The sequence below is a fragment of the Molothrus aeneus genome, chromosome 11, assembly GCF_037042795.1.
Source record: "Molothrus aeneus isolate 106 chromosome 11, BPBGC_Maene_1.0, whole genome shotgun sequence".
Classification (NCBI taxonomy): Eukaryota; Metazoa; Chordata; class Aves; order Passeriformes; family Icteridae; genus Molothrus; species Molothrus aeneus.
The window spans coordinates 13,562,140-13,575,591 of record NC_089656.1 but is presented as its reverse complement, the minus strand read 5'-3'; the positions used below and the strand labels follow the sequence as shown (position 1 = coordinate 13,575,591).

At 41.2% G+C, this 13,452-nt stretch overlaps 1 protein-coding gene across 1 annotated transcript in view; it reads right to left on the bottom strand.

Moving 5' to 3' along the window:
* Positions 1–13,452, bottom strand: part of GLG1 (golgi glycoprotein 1) — an 81,365-nt gene that overhangs the window by 6,393 nt on the left and 61,520 nt on the right. The window contains exons 10-24 of the mRNA XM_066557159.1: positions 13,128–13,229; positions 11,093–11,246; positions 9,269–9,406; positions 8,382–8,468; positions 7,419–7,481; positions 6,632–6,745; positions 6,132–6,220; positions 5,162–5,279; positions 4,077–4,169; positions 3,398–3,535; positions 2,567–2,690; positions 2,080–2,222; positions 1,760–1,861; positions 1,005–1,112; positions 261–381 (exon numbers count right to left, since the gene is read on the bottom strand). Of these exons, the coding sequence (XP_066413256.1) occupies positions 261–381; positions 1,005–1,112; positions 1,760–1,861; positions 2,080–2,222; positions 2,567–2,690; positions 3,398–3,535; positions 4,077–4,169; positions 5,162–5,279; positions 6,132–6,220; positions 6,632–6,745; positions 7,419–7,481; positions 8,382–8,468; positions 9,269–9,406; positions 11,093–11,246; positions 13,128–13,229 (1,694 nt within the window). The remainder of the gene's footprint in view (positions 1–260; positions 382–1,004; positions 1,113–1,759; positions 1,862–2,079; positions 2,223–2,566; positions 2,691–3,397; positions 3,536–4,076; positions 4,170–5,161; positions 5,280–6,131; positions 6,221–6,631; positions 6,746–7,418; positions 7,482–8,381; positions 8,469–9,268; positions 9,407–11,092; positions 11,247–13,127; positions 13,230–13,452) is intronic.

Here is a 13,452-nt window from a genome sequence, read left to right as displayed (position 1 = left end):
GACTTACTTAAACCAATTCCAGACTATTAATGCACAACTGTCAATTAAAGCACTTGCAGGCAGAGACCTCTCTAGGCTACACCCTTGGAAACAAGGAAAAACTTCTTAACTCCCATTCATCTACCACTTCTGCTGCTGTTCCATCCTGTTGTCTACAAATGACTGGTGGAAATATTTTGTATGGGAGATGACACTGGTAAGAAGTGCAGGTTAAGTATCTCAAGCCTGAGAGGTTACACAAGTACAGCACGAGCACTTACGGCGTCCTCTCCCTGGCGGGATGGCAGCACAGTGGTGTTTGATGTCTAGGGCACAGGCTGTGTGGAGCACTGGGTCAACAAAGATATCTGCTTTGCTTTCCTTCAGCATGTTGAGCACCTCCTGCAGAGGAGGAAATTACAAGGAAGTGTCAGAAAAAGGAGACAGAACAAAACTCACACTGATCAATGTCTCTGAAAGGTGTATCATCTTTTCAAATTCAGCATCGTGAGAAAACCCGCCACTGTCCTAGGTTAAGGACGTATATATGGATATGGACACAATATGAATGCTGGTTTAGGTTTAATTAAGTGTCCTGGTTTGTAACATTCCTTAAAATACTCATATTAATCTAAAAGACAAAGGCAGTATGCCAGGACTACTTCAGTTAGAACTGAAGTCAGGTGCCATAGTCATGGCATAATTCACATAGCCCCCAAGCACACAGCCTGAGCCTAGGAAAGCCTGCAATGGAGATAGCATCAAGAAACAGGTTAGTAACAAGAACCTTTGGCAACCATCATCAAGAAAGGATTCAAGTCTGGAATTGCAAAGGAGGAACTTTCAACATAATTTTCACTAGCAAATTGAAATTGAATCACTGCAGGCCAGAACTGAGATGTATAGGGAAATTTCAGCACTCTGGCCTCATAGTAGCTAGAACACGACCTAGGCTGTGATCTGGAAAAATCACAGACTTCTGCAGGGATGGAAGCTTTTTAGAACATCCAATTTATTTTCTTTACCTTCTTGCACATCTCAGTTTTTATTTTCAGAAGATTCACTTTCAGACATTCTTCCACCTGCCCAGTCTGCTCCTGAGCTGCTGCTTCTTCTGCACACAAGCTGGAAATCTATTTTGAAAGAGGTGTTTTTTTAACATAAGTAGTTCACAACAATCATCCTTGCCTTTTAGCACTTTTATATCTCAATATGTTAGTTCATCACCGGGTTCCAGCTGAAGAATACATGATGAGATTCCTTCCCCCCCAAAATCCCCAAAGCCAAATGCAGCCTGGCTCATGCAATATGCATAACCCTTTGAAAGCCAGCAGCAAGAAGTCAATATCACTGTACTGAGGAGGAGGGCAGGGAAGAAAACAGCATGGAAAGAATGTGCAAGTATGAAATAAGTAACACTTGAAGCATGACCAACTCTGTTACCAAAAGTGAAAACTCAAAAAGCCTGACTGTATTCCAGTTAAGGCTGACAAGACCAGAGAGCTGACTTCTTTTTGACAACTGGAAAGAAATATTATTCCATAGCCACAAGTACTGATAAAATCCCAGAAGAAATAATTAACTTCATATTAGCAATGCACAGGAAACTGCAACTCTTGTGCACTGGATAAAAGTCACAGCAGAGAATCTGACTAGCTAGAAGATACTCAAAGGGATTTTTTTGTTTTACTTATTAGGAAAGCATGTTCTGAGAAACAAAAACCTGTTACACGAAGGGAACTTTCATCCTGAAAGAGTAGCTATGGAGTTACTCTCCTACCTCATCAGAACAGTGCATCTGAAGCTGGGGATCCAGCCGATAATCAAGGGCTGATTCCTGGATTATCACTCGAATTTGGTCCTCGCAGTCTGGAGAGAGACGCTGTTTGGAGGAGAAAGTCACTAACTCACTCAATGACCTTTGGGAATCAACCACCCTGTACATTAACCTGTATTCTATAATATTTCTATAGGAACATAAAATGCCCCTTTAGCTGTTCTATACACTGAACACACCACAAGCCCAAATTTGATTTGTTATTCAATGATTGTTGATTAGCATGATCTGCACATTTTCTCTTTTACACCAGTTCTACTCACCTGGTCTGCATATTTCAACTTCAGGCATGAGATGACTTGACCTTCCAACTCTGTATCATCCTTGGCCCTATTCAGGATATTTTGGCAGAATTTTGGTATGTCTGCTTTGCATGCCTTCCTGAGCACGGGGTTTAAGCGGTAATCTAACCAGGAGAGATGAGAGAACTTCATTAGAGCACACATCTCTTCAGATAACAGAGCATAGCACTCCGAAAGAGATGGGATAGAAATTTCCTGGATCGCATTTTACCATCAAGGAACATAATTTTTGGGGAAAATAGTATTTTTCATAACAGAATTTCAAATTGTGAGGTAAGAGCTTCAGGAATAAGGAGAATTCAACAACACATGCTGGCCCTCAAGAACTTGACTAAGGTTAGTGTGTACACAGAAAACACCAAAGGAGAATAAAACAAAACTGATACTCTTCCAGCCATGCAGAACGTCTCAGGCAAGCAAGTTCTGGTATTATTTCAGAAGAAGATACCTGTGTTCTGTGTAATCTGCCGCTTGGTAATCATCTGCTTGCATTTAGGATCCATCACTTCACTGTTCTTGTTTTGTTTCAAGCACTGTAACATGTTTTTTGAATCCGCCTCTGGACAAAACCGCTACAAAAAAATCCCCAAAACACAACAAGCTGCATCACTAAAAGCACTTGAAAAAACGAAACCCAAACCCAACCACCAGCTTCCAATTCATGGAAGGGAATAGTCACCTGCCCAACAGAGAGGTATAGAGCCACCCTGCCATCAGTCAAAATATGGAGTCACTGCATACAGACCACAAATACTACTGGAATTCTGGCTACTGTGAAAGAGTGTCTTATATGAACATTCACTTATGCTTTCTACATGGTGCCACTTCCAGCTTTCATTTCTAATTTGAAGTTATCCATGATTTTGCCTGCCCTACCAGTTTGATAAAAGTCTGTGTGCACCAGGTCAGCAGTGAACTGAAGATTTCACTCTTCTCTGTAATCATAACTTCTTCACCCTTGCTAAAAGCCAATCCAAATCCAAACTGACTGGATGAGAACTGTATGTATTAGGAGCCTCAGCACAGTTTCCCTCATCAATTCTGCTGGCAGTTGGGAAGACAAATTTATTAGTGCACAGGCTTTGATCAGGAAGTTGAAAGAGAAGAGCCCTGAAGAAACCTCAGCCTGATTCAGATTTAAGAAACAGATTACTTCGCAAAAATGCAATCATTTCTGAAAAAAGCACAGCAATGTTCTAACAAGCCTTTATGGGAAGCTCAAAGCTGACAGAGCTCTTACATCCCAACTCACCCTCTTAAACGAGCACACTACCATTACCTTGATCATCTGCTTGCAGACCCTCATGAGTGTGTAGTCCAGTTCTGGGTCCATCATCTCTGTCTCCTGCAGTTTAAACACCTTCTGATGGCACCGTGTACTCAATTGCTTCTTGATTTCTTTCAGGCATTCAATAATCTACAACACAACATTGCAGGCATAATGGACACACTGTTGATAGATATAATTCTGTCATACACAGCCATGTGCTCCCCTAATGACCACCTTCATCTCATTTGGGCAGTTCAGTTCCCAATGCCTAGATTTTATCAAAGTCATGACCAATGCTTATTTCCAGGACTTGCTTTAAGCTCATCTTTTCTCACAAAGATTTAATGAGATGAAGAGGGTCTCTTGGACTTATTCCAGAACCACAAATCTCATCCTGCAGACATTATGCCTACAAAATCTTTAGCAACATTTGCAGTAAACAGCTGCTAATAGCTTGACACCAGCATAAAATGAAGAATGAAGGGCTCACAGCATTGCATTCACCCAGTATTAATGCTAGTGGGCCAGTGGAAAAGAAAGAAATTAACATTCCAAAGTACTACCAAAATATTTGACTGATATCAAAATGAAAATCTCAAGCTGCGCTTACATGGGCAAAAGTGTTCTTCAAAAGTTTTCTGAAATGAAAGTACAAATTAAATTGTAAATTATTAATAAATTCCATTACCTGAGCATTGCCATAGGGCACGTTCTGGCAGTAATTCTTGATGTCACTTTTACAAGCTTCATACAGTTCTGGTTCAAGTCTGATATCCTCAGTCTGCAGGAAAAATTACAACATGAGCCTTAAAGTAGGACTTGAGACTATTTCCCTTTTTTAACCTCTTAACTGAAGACCCCTACTCACAAAAAGTAAGCAACCCTCACAACAGGCACTGAGTTTCTTTGAATATAAGGGTCTTGGGTGGGAGAAGTGGTGTTTGGAAATCAACTTAGGAATTCTCTGCAGCAATCCCTCAGCTTTTTAGATTGAAGAAAGAGTTTAAATCAAATTATAGAGCTAGCAAGTTATTTCCAATGCCTCTGCTAAAAGGGCATCATCACAACTGTCCAAGACAACTAAAAACTTTCCACATGAAAACGAAAGGACATATTAACAGCCACCCATCTAGTAGATGATCTGGAGGATGTGAATGAGTTTCCTGATTTTGGTGATGCCCAACATCTGAATTCTTCCATACAAAGGCAAGAGTACTGCCTCTCCTGATATGGACCTACTTAAGGTGAAGCTTTGACACTTAAACAGTATCTACAGGACAAAGACCTTAAGAGTTTATTACTGCAAGCACTGCAGCAGGAAGTTGAGAGGCAGCTTTGCCTACCAGAACAAACACTACTCCTATTTATCCATTGAGCAACTTGAAGCAGCTGGAGTTGAGTTGCTTCATCTGTGCTTGTTTCCTCAGTCTGTAAAATGGAGCTTTTGTTCTCTCCTAGAGGATGTTAAGGACATCAGAATGTGTAGCACGTTGCTGTCTAACACTAAACATAATCACTTCTAGCTGAAATTCCAATGACCATTTAGCTTGCCTTAGCCTTCATGAGACTATATTTAAGGCAGTAAAGCAGACAATCAGTACTTTCACTGTGAAGGGCAATTGAGCCCTTGTAAGAAAAGGGGAAAAATAAATAAGATAGATCTTACAAACAAACTTCCTTTTTTTCCCCCCCCAAAGGTGGACAAACCAGGAAGCTTTAATGGAAGGACATCACTACAAGAGTGAGGAGGACAAGAGTTTCAGGCATGTTTACCATCTCCAGCTCCTCCACACGCAGCTGTTTGCGGCACTTCAGAGAGACCCTGTGCTCCTTGGCATCCTGCAAAGTATCATTGCGCACAGTTGTGCTCAGACAGATCACCACATCCACCCTGCAGAAAAGAAAACAGCCTTTTATTCATACACCCTTCACTAAGACCAGCCAAGGTTGATATTGGATTACCACACCAGAGAAACTGACTCCAATAATCCAAACATAGTATAAAATTCTTGTGCATCTGTGCTTACTTCTGAGTACAGTTCTATGTAAAGTAACTGTATCACAATTAAAACCTAAATTGGAGTCTAGATCAGCACACAGGAAGACATTCAAAATGCCACCAACCCCTCTGCCCAGCAAGACTTCTGCTCTTAAGTCATGTCAGCACTTTAGAAAAGCTTTGCTTCATCTCAGAAATAGATGATGGTGAATACCAACATAGCATTGCAAGCAATCCTTTTACACTATGGGAAGGGCATTTACCTCATAAAATGCAAATAGTCTTGCTATCCACAAACAGGACTGACCTTGTGTGTAATTTAGCCTTACACTATTGCAGTAGGACATTAAAAAAATCCCTTAGACTGCAGTGAATAAACCAGATAAAACAAGTGGGATATTCTCCCTTCCCAGATCAGCAACTAGAACAAAAGTAGTCTGCCTCTTAGAAGACAATGAATCTAGCAAGGATATAAGACATCCTGGGACATGCAACCTACTAATTGTAATATTAGTTAATTTCACAGCAAGTAAAATAAAAAGGACGGGCTTCTATCCAGGAGCAAAGCAGAAGTAATTTTAAGAGGCAGGCCTCTACCTTAAACATCTGCAGAACACAGTCACTAAGGGAACACATACAACCTAACCAGCCTTTAAAGGAAGTTTTTGGTCCTATCATGAAAAACCCTGTCACTTAATTACATATTTATACAACCAGATTGCTGTTTGGGCAAGAACTGCATACTTTTTTTTGATGTTGGGGCACAGTTTCAGCACATCCTCCTTGCAAGCCATTTTGAACTTGTACGAGAACCTAAAATCTTTCATTTGAACCTGAAAGAGAGAAATGAGGAGAAAAACAACTTCAGTCATCCAGAGTTAAAAAAAAAAAAAAGCAAGCCAAGTGCTGGCCAAAAGAACACTTGCTGAATCACACAATTAGCACATACTTTTCTTCAAACTTAGTAATATGGAAGCAAGGGGAATGCTGCACTGCTGAAGAAGTTGGGACCCTGTCTACCAAATGCCAGGGATGTAGGAAGGGCTGAAAAAAAAAATCATCTCCAGAAGTGACCATTTATGACCAGGCATGCAAATACCAGTGTCTGAATTCACAAGAGCTCTTTAAATACAGTGAAAAATCAATTCCAAAGAAGGAGCTAATTTCAAAATTAGCTAATTCCCAGCAATACCCTGAAAGAACAGAACAGGCTTCCACTGATAGCAGAAAAAAGCGTTGCTCACCAGCTGGAAATGAGTAACACCAATTGCACATTTTTCATTCATTTCCTTCTGGTGCTTGTTCTGTATTAGACACTCCATCAGGTCCCCAGAATCAATCTGGTTATCTGCAACCTCCTGAAGAAGAGATGAAAGGAGTAAAAATAAACTGCTTTTACAAGTCATGGGTTTTACACTCTTTTAGCCCACTGTGACCAGGGAATGTGGAACTTCCAGTTCCACTCTCCCTGGTGAGCTCACTATTAACTGACCACCCTCGAGCTGCATCACACAACTGCAGCACACAGCTATGTTTATACAGGTCAGGAAAGAACCATCTCAGAAACAGACACTTCAGACTCAGGAGAACACACTGCAAAGACTCAGTGCTTACATGACATATTATAATTAGGGGCTTCCACTGCTCTTTCACTACTCAGCCCTACACCAGTGAAGTTATTTCAGCAGCTGAACAGAGTACAATGGTTAGACATGCCTGTATGTAAAGGAGAAGGACAAAAGTCTAGTATTTAACTCACTGTAAAGAGTGATTTTTGCCAACTACAGAGCAATTTTCATCTTCAAACTAACTTTTATGCTAGGGCTCTGACAACAGCAGAAACATTAGGTAGAATTAATTTATACTTTAGAATTTATACTTGAGGGTGATATTTTAATTCAAGACTGTTGGAAATGATTACCTCTGATTTTACTTTTGAGGTGTAGCAAGAACTAATACTAAAACTCTCTAACCTTTCCCACTGAGTTTTTCCTCAAAGATATTCACACCATTACAGAGTACTCTACTCACATGACAGAATGTCTGGATAATGGGCTCACATGCTCTCATCAGCAAGGCTTCAATTTGAATGTCCTGCAGAAAAGACAGTTTTTCATTTTCACAGTGAATGCACAAGAGAAAAAGACTCTGGGAAAAAACTGTGATAACAACTCAAACTCAACACAGTTTACAGAATTTTGAAAAATGCAATCCAGACAGCTTTGCCTTTTAGCTCTGGAAATCCTGGGGTTCACTCTTGCCAACATGGCAAATGCAAGACAAGCCTTCCAGCAAGGGAAGAGCCTGGGCTCCACAGAAACTCCTGGCTCGGATAATTCAGTCATTCTCCTCCAAACTAGGTGCTAGAGCATTAGAAATCACCTTACACCTAGGCAGGAGTTGAAGATTTGGCATAGTTCTGAGAAAACCAAGTTTCTAACCACTGGAAGGGAACTTTCCCTAGGGCACTTTCCCTAGTGTAAATTTTAAGAGATGTGGGGAACAGTCTGGGTCTCGACAGTCAAATATGCAGCTTCATAAAAGAAGTAAAGCTGCCAAAGTCACTGGAAACCTCTACTGATATACCTGGTGGTTATTGCTTGCCAAATTTTTGTGGCTGGGAGGGAAGCTGCAGTACAGTACTCAAAACTACTTGCAAGCAAAACCAAAACCTCAAGTCCTATCACATATCTTGACTTGCATTAAAGTTAACTGGGTTCCTGTGCAAATCTTAGTTTTAGTACCGTAAGTGACCTTTAAAGCAGGAGATGTGCCATCAACAGCTTAAAATCCTAAACTGTTAGTTATTTCTCTTCGTCAAGAACCTCCAGGAAAAATTCCACTGTATGGGGTAAAAAGGATGTATTTTGATGCCAGATCCCAGCTGCATTTCTACAGCTCCTCTAACCTCAGGTTTCCTCATCATTATTAAAATGGCATGCTTAACTAGACATGCTCATCTATTCCTTTTACCCCAGGCTGAAATCCACTCACCTCAGACTCCAGCTCAGTGAGGTTTCCCACTATGTCTCTGCAATCAGCCACCAAGTCATCAAGATGGTCCTGAAGGCATTCCAGCTCCTACAGAAACAGACATTTTAGTGTGTTAATCCAAAAACCCAAACTGAAATTCTGGGCTTAAAACATTGTTACACAGGTGAAACTGCCCTCCTTTTTGTAACATCCTAAATCTCATTTAATCCCATTCCCCCTACTAGCACTCCCAGAACACATATATATAATAACGACTGAAAATGTTGGTCTAGGATGTTACCTTACCACTTGTTCTCAAAAGCTGCATGATGTGCTTTCACTTCTGGAATATCCCATTTAATTTGCCCTTTCCATAAGCTTAAGGAGAGGTTATTTACCCAGCCTATGATGGGCACAGTGGTGTAGACAGTGGTGTCTACAGCACATGCTGCAGAATGGTCCCTTCACTACAGCCCTCCAGGCACAGCAGTTTAACATGGAAGTATCTACAGAAACTTTGTTAAGTAGCTGCAGATGTTAGTTCAGTTCTGTATAAACACAGGAAGCATGTCAGTATTTGCCAAATGGAAATGGGATAAAGTTTATGTGGGAAATACCAAGCTTGTAATAGAATATTGTAACCAAGAGGGTTGAAGGAGGTAGGGTTGCTTCTTTAAAACCCTTTTTGCAAACTATGCCCTTCTCCCTTCTCATTCCACTAACATCTAAACATGCAAAGCTTTTTTGCACCACCTGTCTCAGTCTGGTGCAGACTGTGTTTCAAACTGCACTAATTTTTAACATGTTCTCCACTATCAAGAGGCAGCAAGACATCCTTTTATCCCCTTTATGTCTTTCCCACCCATCCAGCTTTGCAAACAAAGTAGCAATGATATTGTGCACAGTACCTGCCCTGTCTCTGTCTTTTCACTGCACCACTTCCCCAGGTCAATCATGCACTTGTCCTGGAGGGCTGGGTCCAGCTTCACATCCATGGCTCGCTGATGGAGGATTCTCTGCACCTCTGCTCTACACTCTCGTGATAGCTGCACAGAGAACAGGGAGTGTTTGGCATATGGGGCCCCTACATCCACACAGGGCAAACAGGTAAGGATGCTGTCAGGTGAGGTTCTGAGAGTGACCACAAATGCCATCATCAATCCCAGAAGGCACAGATGTTCTGCCCTGCTCAGCACAGGCCTGCCAGGACCCCCACAAGAAATGAGGGCTCCAAAAGAGCTTGGAGCTCTGTCATTTAGTTTAGATAGATACTCCTCTCATTCCACTAAGTTAAATTTTATATTTTTAAACCTCTACTTTGCTTTATGAAAGAGATGTCAGAACAGGTCCACAGGCTATCTGCTACACCGTCATTCAAGGCTATAGACCGACTGTGGAGAAAAAAGTCAAAACAGCTCATGCCCTTAATACCAAATGGGAAGCCCAGAATAAGGCAACATAGTCCAGCTGTAAAATCTGTTCAGCAATCCCCACTGCAGCACATCCAAGTCAGCACTTGCAAGACAGGAAGAAACAAACTGTAGAAAACCAAGGGGTACTGATGTGGTGCTTTTCCGGCCTAAAATGCACCAGTTGAAGCTTAAAGCTTCATACATTTAAAAATCCAAATCACTGGAAGTTACTTAGAATTCTGTCAACAGCACTGGAAACAAATACAGATATAACCTCCCATGGGTTTGCTTCCAAGACTAAATTTCAAAATGACAGCTGCTCCCTTAGCCTACTTTCCAAAAGAAAAACACATTTAAAAACCTTTTCTCTCTCTGATAGATTATTTGCAGGGTGGCTATTGATTTCTTTGGTCAGCACTAATATAAAATGGAATGAAAAAGTCTCAACTCAGCAGACTAAAAAACTGCATTAAAAAAAATTATTCCTAAAAGAGATGCTTTCAATCAATACTTGACCTCTGTCACAAAAGACCTTCTAAATCAAGCTGTGGAAATTAATTTTTAAACCGGACCATTGTGTAAACCCATCAACTCCTAGGGACTGTGTACACTACCATGCCAAAAGAAATGGAACTGAGTACCCAGGTGCTTTCATCTGAGTGCCCTGCTAAAGGCACGAGAGGGCAGCAAACTTGAAAAGAGCAGCTCTCAACCACAAATGTGATTATGGTGGATCTCCAGACTGCAGGGCAGCAAGTCAGATCCCCACCGTTGTCTTCAAAGACAGCATAAGCACATTTACCAGTACAGCATGCTCCAAAGAACTGGAAGGATGCATTATATCAATAGGAAGAACTACATGGAATATAATCTGAAGCTGGGCAAAAATCAAAACTTAAGTAGAAACAGCCAAGGAAAACTGATCTTGAAAGTCCTTTTTGCATAAAACCAGTTTTTCATCTATGCTGGCTGTCTTCAAGGAATCACATTCCTCTTTGGAAAAACATGAGGGAGGACTTGTACTGGGTTTGAACAGAAATGTAAGTTGGTGTCAGCACACAGTTCTCCCCATGGGCCTGTGACACAGGTCAGTCATCCTGCTGGGCCTACTCTACCTCACCAGAACAACCACCCAGACCTTCAGGGCACCCTTGAGGAGGAGCTGGGCACCCAAAGCAGTGCAACCACCACCTACAGTAAATGATTTAAAGTTGCTTGTCTGAGTTCTGGCAGTTTTAGCACTGCGTGTCAAACTTCCAAACACGTGTGCAACCCTTCTACCACAGATCAACAAGCAACAAGGTGTCCATGAGCACTCACCCTCCTTCCCTGCTCCTCTGTGCGATATGCATGCCTGTACAAGCAGGAGAAAACAGCCCCTGGAGGCATCAGCTCACTGGTCTCATTCCAGCCATGGGTATGGCAGAGGCGGGAGGCATCCCCCTGACACTTGCGGTAAAGGACTGTGTCCAATCTGCAAACAAAGGAATTATCACTGGCACTTCACTCAAACGTGGAATGGTTTTCATATCCAAAATACTCGGGAGGCAAAAAATCCACTTGCAGTCTCAGGCACCACCAGGACACCACGCAGCAGCAGTGCCTGACCAAATGAACCGACAGGTGGCCTCAACTCAATTTGGAATCAACTCCCCAAGTAACACCAAAATATTTAATTACAGATCAAATTTTCAACACTTCCTGAAGCACCTCCCATTTTCTTCTGCAGTATGCCAGCCAAATGCTGACACATGAGAAAAGAAATCTCTTTGATGCCCTGAAGCAGCAGAAAGGCAGGTACATACCACATTTTGCTTGGTAATATCTTCCACTTTGTACTGCTGCCATTCTGAAACACCATTTCCATAAAAATCTGAGTTGGATTGATTCTGTCTGCCCTGGATTTGAGCCAACTGCAAACTCAGTGCCCCCTGCTTTGCATATAAGTACAGATCTCTTAAGATGAAGCCTAATTACATGAAAGCTAAGTGAGATATTGCTAGCCTTCCAAAATGGAAATTTTGTATTTATAAAACACTACAGGAAAAAAAAAATCAAGTGATTTCAGTGGACACAATGATATAGATAACGATAAAGGTATCAACAAAACCCCTTCTACTCTGTGCATCTGTCTGAGGCACACAGTCAGTGCAACAGATTCATAAGCCAGTTCTGGGGAACAGTGGTTAAACAAAGATAAGCAAATTCTGCCCAGCCTGCATTATGAATTAGAATTATTCTTACTCCCAGGAAAATGCAAATAATCAGTCTTCCTTCTTCCAATCATTTAAGTTTGACTCAAACAATTAATTACCTGCTAGATACAGTACAGGCAGGAGACCAGTAATGAAGACAAACAGGAAGGGGGGGGGGGGGGGGAATTAAGTATTCTTGTCTACCTATGGAGATAATTATTCAGATGACTAAATGAACAGCCAAAAAGCCTTAAACTCCCTGCTCCATAAAGCCCCATCTTTAAAAGCAGAAGGTTCACAGAGCACATCAGTTTTCAGCTACTGGCAATGCTGTCCATAAATACATGACTTGCTCTGAGTCAAGATTTTCTCAACGTTTGATTTGAACACTCCTTGCAGTAATCAAAGCCCAGGACTTCTTGCCTTACACTCTTTGTGGCCACTGAGAACAATTACTCAATTTCTTGCAGCAACTCCATTTAATGTACTCTATTTCTTCACCTCTCAATCTTCCTTAGAAGACAAGCCAAACACTTATTCTTTCCTCACTGGTCATGTTTATCAAATTTATTCTCTCCTCATCCTAACCAACACTGACACAAGGGGCTTTGTATGTATTTAAAACAAAGTACTGCCATCTCTGGATGAGAAAGATGGAAAAGTAGTGCTCTGAAGGGTATTACATCTACAGGCTGTAATCACACTTAGAGAATTTGAAAAAAATGCAGAAATGGAGGCAGGAAGCTTCTCACACAGTGAGTCTTTGTTATACTGAAAAACTTTGTTTCCTTAAGTTCTGTATTGTAGCACTTGGAGTAGATACAACTGGCTGCCACCTGCAGAGAAAGTGACCTTCCTATTCAATAGTGTCAGACAGAACTCTTTAATTAAAGATGCAACAAATTTAGAGCTCAAACTTGAGAACTTTTTAAGGCTGCATCACTTCTAAAAAAGTACATGATTTAAGTGGCATCACACGTTTTCTAAGCAGCTTTTGCTTTTAGTGTTCTATACAAGCATTAACACCCTACTGACCTGGCATACTTGAAAGTCCTCTTCTGAACAACCACAAGCTCTACTGTTTTACAAGGACCTGCTAATGCATACAAACACTTAATACAAACATCAAGTGAAGATAAATCCTGTTTCACAGCACTCACTTCCAGTCACGAGATATAAAATACTGGAGCTCCAGGAGCCTATGCTCACAGTCTTCTACCATTTTCTCAGTATACAAGTGCTCCATCAGGCAAGACAGAATCCTGCAAACAAGAAAAAGTCAGGCCACAGACTGTTAAAATCATGCTGAGCTTCCCTATAACAGCTGGTGTTCCCAAATCAGTCGTCCAATGACCCAGAGATAAGATGTTGAAACTCAGTGAAGATCTTTCTCTTCCTTCAAAAAGATTACGTCTAAAACAAGTGTATATCAGATTTGTATTTGTTATGTTCCATTGTTTTAGTTATCTCAGCAAGTCTTATATA